The 14,745-nt window shown below is 38.7% G+C and overlaps 1 protein-coding gene across 1 annotated transcript in view; it reads left to right on the top strand.

The window, feature by feature from the left end:
- The window catches only part of ACTN2 (actinin alpha 2), a 69,690-nt gene that overhangs the window by 19,315 nt on the left and 35,630 nt on the right, over window positions 1–14,745 (top strand). The window contains exons 2-5 of the mRNA XM_075043211.1: window positions 5,626–5,740; window positions 7,039–7,158; window positions 13,286–13,372; window positions 14,431–14,518. Of these exons, the coding sequence (XP_074899312.1) occupies window positions 5,626–5,740; window positions 7,039–7,158; window positions 13,286–13,372; window positions 14,431–14,518 (410 nt within the window). The remainder of the gene's footprint in view (window positions 1–5,625; window positions 5,741–7,038; window positions 7,159–13,285; window positions 13,373–14,430; window positions 14,519–14,745) is intronic.

Genomic DNA, 14,745 nt, shown 5'->3' with positions numbered 1-14,745 from the left:
GTGGACACAGGAGCTAGGAGATCATATTGCAGGTTCACAACTTACCTTTTAAAACATGGATAACAGACAGATGGGAAATTCTTCAAGGGGAAACCTCAGTCTGGCCTAGTGGGAATGTTCTGGCAGAGCTCTTTCTCTAACACCCTTGCCATGAGCTCAGAGCCCAATAATGTTCTGTATAACTACAGAGTGAATCACTGCATCCCATTTAGCCTAGAAGTAATGAAGACCCTCAGCTAGCAGAAATAGAGAGGAAGAATACTTCAGAAGAAGGGCTATAAAGTCGAGTTTTAAGAAACAGCTCTATTAGACTGAGTTAATTAAGGATAACACATATGTATATGAACAAATGTGTTGAATGTTTATATTTGCAGTTAATTTTCTTCAGGTGTGTTCTCCTGCTCTGGGTATTAGAATTTAAGGTCCACTTAAAATGGGTTGTGCTTCTGCTTTAGTTAACAGACACAGGAAGTATTAAGTTTCCTAATAATGCAATATTTTTCACAACTCATAGGTTAAAATTGGTTTTTGTCTATATTATCTTACATAAATGTTACAGAAAGGCTAGAAACTCAACAAACAGATGACGCTGGGCCAGTAGCCTTTCTGGTAGGAGTACAGACAAGCAGACACATGCCTTTTAAAATCAATGTTAGTTTTTAAAACTTGTAAATATTACAGCAGACAGAAATTGATTTGAGTTGGAGAGAGTGAAAGGCAGTGTTAACCTTTGTTATGAGTTATACATACTAAATAGGATACAGGTCTCTAATCCTTTATTCAGCTGGATCCACTTCTCAGTTCCAATTCTGAGTGCAAGTAAATAAATCTTCCTGAACTTGTGGAATGTATCACCTATACATGTCGCCATACAAGTTATGCTGCTGTTTTGGTGATGTACATTTTGGACTTACTGTCAGTGCTGAACTAGAAATTTAACCTGTATCTTCAGCAGGTGGAACAAGTTGTCTTGTGACCCACTGATGGGTAACAGTATTGGAAAGGGTGGTAACTGGTGCTTTCTCAATTCTCTGTCCCTATTATCACATGTACATATGAAACTGGCTTTGAAGCACTATCAAAAGAAAGTTATCATTACACTCACATAAAAGGACATGTGGGCTTTCTTGGGAGTGTAGGACAATTCAGGTCTGAGAGATACCACTTTTTCCATCAAAGCATGTCCTTTATTGTGCATGTGTAAAAAATATTTGCACAGAGTGGGCATGCCCTATTATTTTTCAGCATTAGCTGCAGTTGATATCTCCTTTTTCTGCCCCTTGGTTGCAATTCTACTTGTCAAGGGCTTGTAAAATTAAGTGGCCTGAGTAAATTATCAGGCAAGGGGTTTTTTTTCCTCAGGTACACACTTTGCCATCACGTGTCTATGAATCCAAGTTATGGAGAACATGCTATCGGCAGTGTTCACAATCAGGCTAAGTGGGCATAGAACATAAACTACACTCCCTTTTCTGGAGTTAGCTTTTCCAAAATAGATCTGTGACAGCAGTAGGCAATTAATAGTGCATTAAGAGAACATTTATCTGTGTGACTGCAAATTGTTTGGCTTCCTGGCCTGCATCCCCTCTTCTGTGGTCTCTCATCTAAGACTGTCAGCAAAGTTTCTTTTGTAGTAACAGCTTCAGAAAGGAGAAATGTTTATTTATTTATTTTTTAAATTTGTAGAGCCACCTATGGTAAATAAATTCTAAAAAGAAATGTCTAACTTTCTAGGCACTTTTTGTATTCCTACTGGTATTCAGCTTGGTGCCTTCAGTTCTGCCTTGTTTCTCTGGGCAACCTGATACTCTGAAATGTGCTGTACAGCTCAGCAGAAGAAGGAATTTGCTTTGTCTAAGTCATTTAATAGCTTTTAAATCCCAGTGGATTACAAATTTGCAGGGTACTATATGCTGGCTGTATCTTGATCTCTAGGACTTAAACGTGCTTTGAATTGTTTCTTAATAACTATGAATAGAACTGTTAGTTAAAGCCAAAGCAGTGAGAACAAGTGGTATCACAATAAGAATAGCAGGACGAGGGTTAAATAAAATGTAGACTGTGGAACCTTTGCAAATAAAATTTGCAAGTTAAGTTTTGCAGTAGCTTTAATATAGTCACTTATGGATTGCATCACTGAAACATAGTAAACACTTCCTTAAGTAGCATTCCTAACCATGTTTAGTCCTAGGAAAATAAGCCAATTTGGAAGGCATCAGGCTATGAGGCCACATGCTGAGAGTCTGCTGTAATGTACTGCAGCGATACTTTCCATGAGGCACAAGACAACTGTCATAAGGGGATAGCATCATTTCATTAACTGGTGTACTGGTAAAACAGAAAGCTCTGAGAAACCGTAGTTTAGATAAAAGATCTAAATATCTTCTTCTAGATATAGAAGATAATCCAAACTATCTAGATACAGATAGTCTAAATAAAGAATCCACGCACAGTAGAGTGCTTCAGCAGAACTTGTTATCTCATGAATGGATGCTTTGTAGGTAATTTCAAGTTTATCCTTCAGAATGGTACAATGTCAATGACAAACCCCAATACTACTGTAAAGAATCTTAAATAACCTACAGATATAAAAAGGCAGCCCATAAAACCAGTGACTGTCATCAAATGATTTCTTGAAAACAACTTAACTCAGCAGTAGTAGCATTGTTTCCTTGTTTATATCATAGCAACATTGGCTGCTTTGTGTCTTCATAAAATGAACCAGACTGAGAAGAGAGTTTGTCTCTCAGCAAATTCAGTGCTGTAAAAATGTCTGTTTTCAAGATAAACTATCTAGATTATCTGAAAACTTTGGGATCTTCGGATAAAGCTTAGGTTTTGTGTCTATTAGTGCGGCATCCAGTAAGTTGGGTCAGCTGTTGTAGAGGTGAAGTAGAGGACCACAGTGAGATTAGAGGTGGACAAAATTCTATATTGCTTTTATACATGTATATTTATATATGCATATATGAGCTAAGAAAAGCCAGGTTCTATTTCTTCTTAAGAAACTAAGTTAGTAGCTTTCTTCACAGTAGGAATCAGATTTGTATTTTAAGACTGCTCAACTAGTGGGGTCGTTGCCATTAAATCCTTAATTAAATGAAAAATGGGGAAAACTCATTTACTTGAGTGGTACAAGGTCAGAACGTTCACCATAAATGTCTAAAAGAGATGGAAATGGCTGAGGTTTTTCTCCAAATTCCTCTTTGAAGTTAGCATTGTGTGCTTGGAACAATTCTACAAACTGCAATAGCATCTGCAGATAAGCACATGTCCATCACATAAACTTAATTCATGAAAGGCTTATTCATTTACTGGTTAAGCTTTCTAATATTTATTGCCAAATTGCCATGCAAGGTTCATGTGCATTTACCCTTGAGTGCTTTCAGCTGTTTTTTCTGTATTACCATAATGTTGTTCCTTCCAAGGATGCTGCTTGTAATATTTAATATTTGCAAATGACTTAATGTGGTGCTAAGCCTTTTTAGATACATATCACTAGAACTAGATACTGCTTGAGGCAGACAAATTAGTCTTATAAACTAGATCCTAACCCTATAATAATCCAAACCAAATATCATCCTAAGACTCTATCATGTTGAGCCCTGAGGGTAGAGGTGCCTAGTATCTGTTGTGACGCTTGATACACTCTGGTTTCAGGTCTCCCATGAGCTCAGTAAAGCTCGTTACCTTAAAACGAGGGAAGTTTTACCTTCCTGAATGACTGCTTTTCAAGCTAACATCCCTTTATTCAAACATGTATTTGCAGAGATGCTTCAGCTGCAGCCATACTTATCTCCATCTGCATACCGAATGACTTTCTTATGCCTCTACCTGCAACTTATCCTCTGCAGGTCAACAGGACCCCTGCCCAGAACCACTTACAATACTGTCTTCTCTCTCCTCCTTTCTCTGGGTTAGGGATTTCACTGCACAGCTCCCCCATATGCATAGCACTTCTTGCTTCTTCCTTTCAGTTGGAGAGAAGTTGATAAATCTAAAGTTTAGCAAGCTGCTCCTTGTCACTATAGGAGCTCTAAGAGCCCAGCAAGCTGCACATAAATTCTTCACATAAATTGTGTCAAACCCAACAACAATGAAAATATTATTCTTTAACAGAAAGTTGCATTTTTAAGAATAGACCATTTTTGAAAAGTCAATCTGTATCTTCTTAAGGTGTCAAGTGTGTCTAGAATTTACAAGATTCAGTTCTCAGGAAAGTTTTTGCCTTCATCTACTGGCCTTTCTTATTCTGTTTCTGAGAGAACAGATATTAAATAGTCTAAAAGAAAGGCAAGAAAAAAGAAAGCCAAAGGAAATTTCATATTGACAATGGGGATTTAGGATATATTTTATTTTTAAACTATTTACATTATATGTTTTTAAAACTATGGTAATTTGAAATAGCAAAAGAAGGGGTATTCCAAATATCTGACAATTTTAAGTAGCTAAAGTCTAACTTACCAAAATGTATGGCCTTGTTATACACCTAGAGTTAAATACCTGGTGAAATACCTAGTAAATACAAACTTGCTTTGTATACCTTAACAGACACTGAAAAGCATGGGGAATTTGTCAGAAGGCTGAGAAGTAACGGAGATTTGAAAACAGATTGATTTTAACTACTAAATTTTATAGTAGCCCATGTTTTGATTTCATTCATACAAAAGGTAATGTGTGTATGACCTCTGTAGATCAATGGGGTTAGTTCTGCTTTTCATCTCTGCAAGTAAAAGCAGACTTGGTTATTCTCCATGGAGCGAGAAATGCTCATGGTTGCTTTTGTGATCATTTTGCCCTGTGAACTTAAGTATCTGCATCTGTGTGTTTCATGAAGTTGCGGTAGTTTTCTGAAAATTATATAATACAGTTTAAAAATAAAACTCTTGGTAAGGCAGGCCATATCTGCAGGGTCTGAATGTGAAATGTCTGTGGTTGAATTATTGTAAACTTTCAAAAACCATTCTAATTGTCCATGTTTTCAGAAGGCATTCTGTTTCTTACTGTAGTTACAAGTAGGAACAAATGCAATTTTGCTGGTATTCTTGCTGTATAAAGTCTCTCTTCAGTTACTTCATCCTGAAGAGTGTTCTCACAACTTCCTGCCTGTGAGAAATGCATGTTACTTATCCCTGGCATAGATAATCTGTGTGAGAACTGTTTATCGTGGCATGAATTCAAGTAGTAGCAATTTTTGCTTCTGTGCTTGGTATTGCCTACATTTTACTGTCACACAGCTTTCTCTATACCGTATCAATCTTTCTTTTCAGGAAGAATGTATAACAGATAAGTCCCAACATAATATTATGAGCTCATAAAATGTTAAGTGTAGTAATAAGCATTAGACAAATTTTGCCTTTATGTGTAGATCTTTTTTTGGGACACATTTACGAGCAGAATCTAGCACAGTATTCCTTCTAATCAAGCAATTCTTTGCAGCTTCATGAACATCTGGGATAAGAATTTTGAACTCAGCAACATGTATAAAATGAATAGGAGCTGGACATCCAAATTTCGAAGGCAGTACTAAAAATCTCAGATGCAGTGTTTACTCAGATGGCTTAGTAGTTGTTTTGGAAAATGTGTTGTTGATAAGTGTTTTTTTTTTTTTAATTACTATTACAGACGTTTACAGCCTGGTGCAATTCCCACCTCAGGAAAGCAGGCACACAGATTGAGAACATTGAGGAGGACTTCAGAAACGGCCTCAAACTGATGCTCCTCTTGGAAGTTATCTCAGGTTGGCTAAAATAAAGTTTGCTATGTATTTACAGCATGCTAACTGAAACACTCTTAAAAGAACAAAAATTGTTAATAATTCAAAACAGTGAACACAAACTCTAAGTAGGATGAGAAGTGAGAGATGAAACACACTGTGAAACAAAAGGGAGGAGGGAAAAAAGCACCAAAATCTTCTGTTTTGTGCTTGTGTTCCAGGATATCACAGAGTTATCAGGCTATCACTGACATCACAGCGTTGTTGGACAAACCACAAACATTGAGGACCTGGTCTTAGCCCCTAACAATTAAAAAGCCTTTACACTTAGGTTACAAATTCATTTTATTCCACTTTTAGTATAAAAGTTTTTCTTTGCTTTTAATGACTTCACTGGATGGACCAATGCTTTCAAAAGTGAGTGCCTAAAATAAAACTACATCAATATTTAGTCACAAGTAAAGGGTCTCATTTTTCAGAAGGGTGGAACATCCAAGAACTCCTTTTGACTAACTGATGTAAACTCACTCTGTCACCCGTTTTATGTGTTATTCAGAGGGGCAGTCTCCAAGGTACACTCAGAATACCCCTGAATGGGAAGGGAATAGCTCCAGTTACAGACACAAAATAAAGGTGAAAAAGGGCAAGAAGATTTTTAAGTTGTCTTTATGGAAAAGACAGTTTACATTTTTGCTGGAGATTTCAGTGGGGAAAGAAGATCTTCAAATGATCACTCTTCATGAAATGGAGAGTCATATTTTCAGAAATTATTCTTCTTTGCGATCATTTGAAAAGATAAGTTCATTCAAACACATCAGCCTATGCTCTGAAATTAGCTGCTCTGCTGTACTGGATTAGGTTGTTAAAAGCCATTGTTCTTGGTTAGATGTGGAAGGATACTATGGCTAATCTGCTGGGTAGAGTCCAGTCTCTCTTTACAGTCCAGCAGGTAGGGGGGATGAGCTCTGAGAACATCCTGCCTTCTTAATATTCAGCTACTCTAATACAGACAGTAGCAATGAACCAGAAGTTGAGTAGGAGGAAGCACTCACATATCTTCCAGATGTTTAGGGCAAACATAAAAATTTTACTCTGGTTTTACTGCTATATTAGAAAGATCTAAGTTGGATGTTTCAACATTTGAATTTTCTCTTCGGGGTTTTGTTCAAAGCCATTTGACATTCTTTCAGAAAAATACCTGTTAAAATAACTGCTAACTTTTCGACAGTGTTCAGTGCACATTCACCCTTGAGTTCTAATCACTAGGGTATCTGTAGCCAGGTGTATGTAACAATAAACACATTAAACTTGTTATTCTGCAGGGGAAAGACTACCGAAACCAGACAGAGGGAAGATGCGCTTCCATAAAATTGCTAATGTCAACAAAGCTCTGGATTATATCGCCAGCAAAGGAGTGAAACTTGTGTCAATTGGTGCAGAAGGTATGTGACAGAGCTTGACAATGCACCTTGCTTAGATCCAAGACATTCACATTGCAAAGAAGTCTGACCGAGACCCCTGGCCAAATTGCGTGGGCTGTTCTCTATATATGGGTGCCTCAGAAATGTCTTAATATTGATTGCTGACCTATATCTGTCAAAGGTCAAGAGATGGAAATTTGTGGACACCTGGAGAGGGATAGGGGTATAAATGGGCTGTAAGATTAGTTTATCTCCAAGGTTAAATTGAATTGTCTGTGTTTCAGTGGGTGTTCAGATAATGATTTCTTCTTTCAGAGCATTACGTTTTCCCTATACATTATTAGAAATAAGGAACTCCTTTAGAAATCAGGTTGGATTCTAGGATGTGCTTTATCCAATCTGGGATCTTTTTTTATCTTTAGGAGGTATTATTCAGACAAGACAAAGGCTGACATCACTACCAGGTGGCTGGGACCTACTCCCATTTTATTATGAGACTGACTGTGGATGGCAGCTGTGTTTCTAAAATTCAGATGTAGAGATAAGGGAGTGATCAAAAGAAATTATGGTAGCTGGAGAGAGACTGAACATATGAAGAAGGTGGGCGGGATGTTATTTACTGAAGTTATTGCTTTGTTATTGTTCTGTTGTTCAGGTAGTTAAATAAAAACAGGTAGTTAGCTAGCTAAATGCTGATAGGTGTAAACTCTGAGCAAAAGAAGGTGGGCTCTCACTGCAAGTGAACCTATGCCTCCTATGAGATTCAATTAATTGTTTAAAAAGGACAAAGGTCTGTCTAGAACTAGCTACTCCATGGAGTTATTTGCATAATGCTTTGCATAGCCATTACCATACAGAGGAGTGATGTGGCGAGCATGATATCCAACTACTTTTGATTCCGTAGCCTCGGTGATATGCTGTCCATTCTGGGGGCAGCCTCTGACATGTCCTTAGAGCAAAACTCTAGCTGTAACCTCAGTATCACAGTGAGAAGCACTACCTATATTCTACTCACATTGCTAGGCCTTTTTAGATCAATTTATGAGCCTTGTCTTCCTGTTTTCTGATTTCTCCAGGCTTATATATGTCCTTATTCTGGCTTCCAAGCCTTGATTGCAGGGAGCTTACTGTAATTGTGGCTGGAGCAGGAAGATTCATTAGCTTGGATAGGGGCATCTGTAGAAGTAATAGAGAGACCTATCAGTATTCATTGATTCCACAACGGTTTGACCTAGCCTGCTTGGTTCCTCAAGTATCATTCACCAGATGTGTTCAGTTTCTAGAGCTAGAACTCCAAAATTCCAAGAAATGGGTGTTCTCTGGGTAGAGCATTTGTTTGAACTCACCCTTTATTCACTTGAGACTGAACTAGGTGGGCCATCTGAGTCCAAATCCATACCATCTATCTTTAGGCATATAACAGAGACCTTTTTTGGGGAAGATATCATCTCTGGGGAGAAATGGGAAATTCCCAAATGCACTTCAGAGCTCGGAAGAGCTCTACTGCATTTCAGAGGTGCCTGGCTCCCTCCATCCATTGTACAGGCAGTCAGGGGCAGCTGGGCCCTTTGCTGAATTAAATGAAGTGGGATGGAAAAATATGCTACTACCCTAAAACTCTGCAGTTCAGGTTATTCTGGGAGCAACATGGCATTGAACAGACAGCAGAGGGTACTGAAGAGACGATTTATGTGTGGAAATGACAATTAAGAATACAGAAGCCTGTTTGATAGCTGGTGCAGAAATACTGAGAGTACGGTATGGAGCAAATGAATGGTAGTTTCTGTTATGTCATGTTGAGACTCTGAGGCTACCTGACCAAAAGCAAGTGTGTAGCAAAAGGGGTATCTTGTGGGACAGAGTGGTTGTTCTCTCTGATCACAGTTTGCACAATGTACTAATGTTTTCACACCTAGGTCCTTCAAGCAAGGCTGGAGTATTTAAACTGAGATACATCAGCTCATATCTGCTCCTGAAAGGAGCAGGCCAGCCCACTGCACTCCCCTCTCCCTCATTTTGCCCTGCTTATTGCAGCTTATTACTGCCAGGGTGCTCAGACTAGGGAGCAGTGCTAGAGCACTTTCTATATCACCTGAAGGCAAAGCATCTGGGATAGCTCAGATCAGCCATTAAAACCATTTAAACTAACCCTGCTGTTCTCCTTGGCTGCAATTGGCATGAATTTAGATGCTCTGTGATAATAGGTGATTCCCTCTGGGAGAGAGGCAGGAACAAGAGGCAGTAACCTCCTCCAACTTCTCAGCCAGTTGCTGCAAGGTGACGTCTGTCCATGCACTCAGTATTTCTTCCTGCATGTAACAGCAGGCCGTAGTCAGTAAGCCAGGAGATTAAGGTGATGTTCTTGGCTGTGCTGCAGGGTTTTATTGCCTGTTTCTGGAATTCTTGATCTGTAAAATGGAGGGATAAGAAGCAAAAATTCATTCATTAGCATTAAAAAAACTGTCTTAGATGGAAGCACAGGAGAAAAATCCACTGCTACTGTCATAGCTTAGATGCAAAGAGGAACCTGTCATTGTAAGACATTGCACTATGTCAAGTATGGCTACTAACACACATTAGATTACATCCATGTGGGCAGGAGCAGATAGACTCGTGTGCCTTCCACTCCTACTCTAAACAGGCTGAACACAAAGCCAGCTCTGGCCCAGACATGCTTAGTGCCCTGTTAAGTTTACCACATCCCCTCTATTAAATTTGTTACCTAAGTCACAGTGCTGTGCTGATGCAGCAATGCAGTATCACAACTGACTGGGTATAGTTTCACAGTGTGGGACCTCTGGCACCAGTATGTGCTTAAAGAGCCCCTGTGCCGCCTTGTCCTGCATACTTGCTCCCACACTTTACAGCCCTACCCTATCACTTGGGCTGACAACTGTTTCTGTAGCTATGCTGGAGACTGGATCAGCAATCTGATCTGGTTTTAAAACACACTTCGCCTCTTCTTTTTTCTTTTGTTGCATTTTTCAGCATTGTTGACTGGGCAGCCATTATAGCATGAAGATGGAATGAATGCCAGCAAGGAGACAGAACACAGGCTCCTTAAGCTTGTATTGTTATCAAAGTCCTTAACCCCTTAACTCGCTGCCTCTATGTGTGAGCGTGGGGCATATGGGCTTGTCTGTACCCATCTGTTTTGGCATTCTCAGAGTTACATGGATGCTTGGAATACTTTTTAATTTCCAAAGCGTGAAAGTTTTTTATCTAAATCTGCTGTGGATCATGTTTTATTATCTGACATGCTGAGTGGTGAAGAGCATGTAGGCCCAAGGGGACCAACTGGTATTTAAAATGGGGCCTCAAAACAAAGATTAAACCGTGATTCCTGTGGGCCATCAGTACAAAGTTAAATTTCGTATTTTTAAGGGGCCAGGGATGTTCTTTAAAGCCATCATTACTGTTCTGAGGCTGACTTCCTTGGGCTGTATGTGGGGTGGGAAGAGAGAGGTGATCACCTTTAACTGTGATGCTGAGCAGAAGCCCAGTTTAGCTACTCTGATCTGTCTTGTGGAAGAGTCCTCTCCATTGGTGGTGAAGTGAGACTAGAGAGTCAAGCTAAAGCAAAAGCTGTGAAAGTAGTCCTTATGAACCATTCGCAGTTCAGGAGTTAGAAGTTTTCCCTTAAGTTTAAAAAAAATGCAATAACTCCTTTTGGAAGGTAATTGCACCCTGAATGAAATGAACTGAGATATGGAGAACCACAAAAGGTAAGTATCCTGTTAATAGGAAACACTTCTGTATTGCTTTTCTGGGGAGTGGGAGGAATATTAAAGACCAAATGATCTGTGAATCTGCTACAAGGAAGTTAGAATGAAAAAAAAAAAAAGCCAAAGCAGAATAAAAAAAAAAACAAACTAAAACCTTTGAGAACTTGCCACACTGCTTTGCTTAGTTTTTTCCCCAAGCAGTTTTTATTGTTTCCCCTTCCCTTTCCCTTCTCTCCTTTCCTGTCTTCATAGGCCAGCAAGACCTTTTTCCCCAGAAAGCTGTAGCTTTGCGTATGTGAGGTGTAGGAACTATATTCCTGGAGTAAAGAGGCAGCGTGAAAAAAATAATGAAGTCTGCTATTGACCTGTAGAGGAAAATTATAGGAATTAATCGGTATATTTTGTCACTGATACTTTTTGACATTTAGCAACTTTGTTTTTCTTCTGTTTAGATATTTTTCCTTGTCTTTTATACATGTCTTTTTTGTGTTTTATGCTAGTAGTAGATAATGAGAAACCAAAGCTGGCAAATCACTTGAAAATTCTCCTGAGACACAACATAGAAAATTCCCTCTCCTGCTCTTTGATTCTGTCTGTGTGTACATATGGATATGTAAATCAAAACAATGATGTAGTGATTATGCAAATCCATGAATTGATTGCCTGACAATCAGCATTGCCTCCTGAGTATCTAAATTCATTTATTTTACATTTGAAGAAATTCTTCTTTACTGTATATACATATCAGACATCTGATCAAAATACAGTGAAATACTTGACCGAGGAGGAGGGAGGAGAGAAAAGTAGCTACATGCCCTAATTGCCATTCAGTCTTTTTTGCCTGAAAGAGTTTAGTTTTGAGATTTGGAGAGACGTGAGGTCTTTCAGGGCCAATAAGATAGTAATAATGCATGGAGGGCAGGCAAAGTGAAGTAAGAATTCTGGAAAATTAGTGTAGAACCCAAAGGGGAAAGAAGAAAAATAGCCATTCATATATAAACTTGGATTATCATACTAGCAAAGTAAGTATTGACTAGTGATGGGTGACATATCTCCTACCACATTTGTTAATTCCATAGGTTCAAATGACAGCTTGTGTCACATAATACTGCAATTTAACACGTATCTCAAGTCTTGGAGCTAGCAGCTGCTTTGTTCTGTGAAAGTTGCTCTGGATTCAGGCAACATCTAAGTAGCAGAGTGACTGCATTTTCTGTTGGCACCTCTGTTGGCATTTGATGTTAAACTGATGAAATTCCTCCTGCTGCAAGTTCCTCCTGCTCCTTCCCCAGAACATCAGTGGGCCCCCAGGCAGCCACAGCTGCTCCACTTTTTGGGGAAGGCTGGAGGTCACTTTCAAGTAGGGGAGCAGCTGGTGCCTTCCGCGCTCCACTGCGCTTTTGGTGTGAGGTGACTGGAAAGGCAGTCTGCTGTTCCCTTCTCTCCTTGTCCCACCTCCTCCCCTGCCGGTGCTGGACCCTCTCTATGTTCTCCTGAGTCCCATGCAATGCTTTTCAGATTGATTTAGCATTATCACCACACTGAAGTGGCCTGGCAGTACCTTTTTTGGTGTTGAGAAATATAAGTGATATCACTGTTCATATTACAATATAGGAGCATTGGATTCTGACTTGACTTGTGGAAGGGGACTCCCATGTATGTGTGAGAAGGGTTGGAGAAAGCACCTTCCTAGTGTCCTATGTTGTAGGTAGACTCAAGCAGTCTTGAAACAAATTGAAACTCCGGAGGTAAAAAAATCCTGTTTTATATTAAAGATACATAAATGTGCATAGGCATCATTGCTGTAAGACATTACAACCTCGTGGCCATATTTCTGAACTGCTTGGCAGCAATCTGTGTAGCTTAGTCTCAGGAGGTGCTGTGTCTCTTGAGCTGTTCTTCATATCTAATCTGTGCTGGCACTATAGGTAAAATTCTCAAAAAGGTCTAAATAGTATAGGGGGATTTCTGAGTACCATTTTATTAAAAAATAATAGTTAATGTCCTGTAGTTTCTTAAAATTTGGGGTAAGACCATATTTTTTTCAGTTCCTTTGTATTTGAAAACAGTAAGACTGATATTGTTAAAACTTGAAAAAAGTGTTTCCCCTCAGGCTCTCTCTAAAAAAGTCAGCCTAAAAGGTAAAGATTTGAGGCAGTTACAACTACCCGGAGAGAAGCCTTTTAGCATGGAAGGGCTTAAGTGACCTTAACCTCAGTAATCTGCAGTCCTACTGCCAGGGTAGCACAAGCATAAGTTTGTTGAGAAATGAACCCAGATGAACTCTGTGTAGATAAAGAATTATGGTAGAAATATAGTGAATTTATTAGATACAATATATTATTTATAGAAATATGTGATTAAAATAAGAGAAAATGGAAAACACATTCTAAATACTACTACTATATCTTTTTTCACCTTAGAAATTGTTGATGGCAATGTGAAAATGACGCTGGGTATGATCTGGACTATCATCCTTCGCTTTGCTATTCAAGATATTTCAGTGGAAGGTAATAGTAATGCAACTATGTTAAATAGTTAGTAAATTTGTTTAAACACATTTTTATATGAATTGTGCATAAGTGAGATGAGTGTTTTAAAAATGAATTATTTTTTTGCAGAAAATGATACTGCAAGTTCCCTACCTGGTGACAAAATTGAATTCTGGAGGGAAAAAGTAATTACTTTCCTTATCCTGACAGAGACCTCAAGCCAGCATTTTCTAAATGCAGAAGTTCTGGGCATGTCTCTCAGTTATAGAGATAGAAACATGCCTGCTTTCTGAGCTTTCTGTGGCTTGAAACTATGCTGTACCCTGCACGGTGGTCCTATTTCCGACTCTTTAGTCCTTACTTTTTTAGTCCTGTCCATTTCTCACATTCTTTGAAAATATTATCTGATTATATCCTCCTTCTTTCTATCACTTTTTTTTTCTCCCCACTGTTTCAGAATTTTTTTCTTAACTTTCACTTGATAACTGGCTCCAGAAACTGTGTTGTAGTTACAATACTCTTTAAGTCAAGTCTATGCTGTGAAAAGTCTAGAATTCTAGAAACTAATCTCAGTTTTCAACAAAAGTATAGTCAATTCAAGCTCTGCATGCTGTCCTGCCCATAATTTGTGGGACATTAAATGTGGACCTAATGGTCTATTTGATCTTTTCTGTCCTTTACTTATGCATTCAGATACCCATAGGGCTCAGATAGTGAGGGTATTTTTTCAGCACTTACACCAACACAATCTTTTATGTCTAGTTCTATTATATTTGTATGGGGTATTTTTCTCCAAATAGACATTCTGCTGTCCAACCAATATAATGTCTTAAAATTCTAATATCCCAGAATTATTGTGCAGGCTGAGACTCTAGTCTGAGTTGTTCCAGTTGAGTTGACCTCTGTGTCCTAATGGAGCCCCATTAGTCCACTTGTATGAGTATCTTTTAGGATTAAATGTTGGCTTATGCCAACCAGTTTCAGGTGGCTGATGACATTTAAGGTGACAAGAAATTAATTACTTGAGCACTTCTTACATTTTTCCTTTTTTTTTTACTCCCTGGTGTCTTTTACAGAGACCTCTGCCAAAGAAGGGCTGCTGCTGTGGTGTCAAAGAAAAACTGCTCCTTACAGAAATGTGAACATTCAGAACTTCCATCTTAGGTAAACTTCCATTGTTTCAAGGGGTAGAAGCAGTCTAAAATATTTTAGGTCAAATTTTTCCCACCATTGAGTAGGTCTATATTTGACAGGAGAATTTCACTCTTCACTGTTAACTAGACTTTTTTCATATTCTCATGCTCTATCTTCAGAGTCATATTTTGCTTAGCCTTTGGCATTATTTACCATGGCTTCCATAATTACTATTTAAAAGAAAAAAATCCCTATGA

Source organism: Buteo buteo, chromosome 12, assembly GCF_964188355.1.
Source record: "Buteo buteo chromosome 12, bButBut1.hap1.1, whole genome shotgun sequence".
Classification (NCBI taxonomy): Eukaryota; Metazoa; Chordata; class Aves; order Accipitriformes; family Accipitridae; genus Buteo; species Buteo buteo.
The sequence above is the reverse complement of the archived record's forward strand: the minus strand, read 5'-3'. Positions and strand labels throughout refer to the sequence as shown.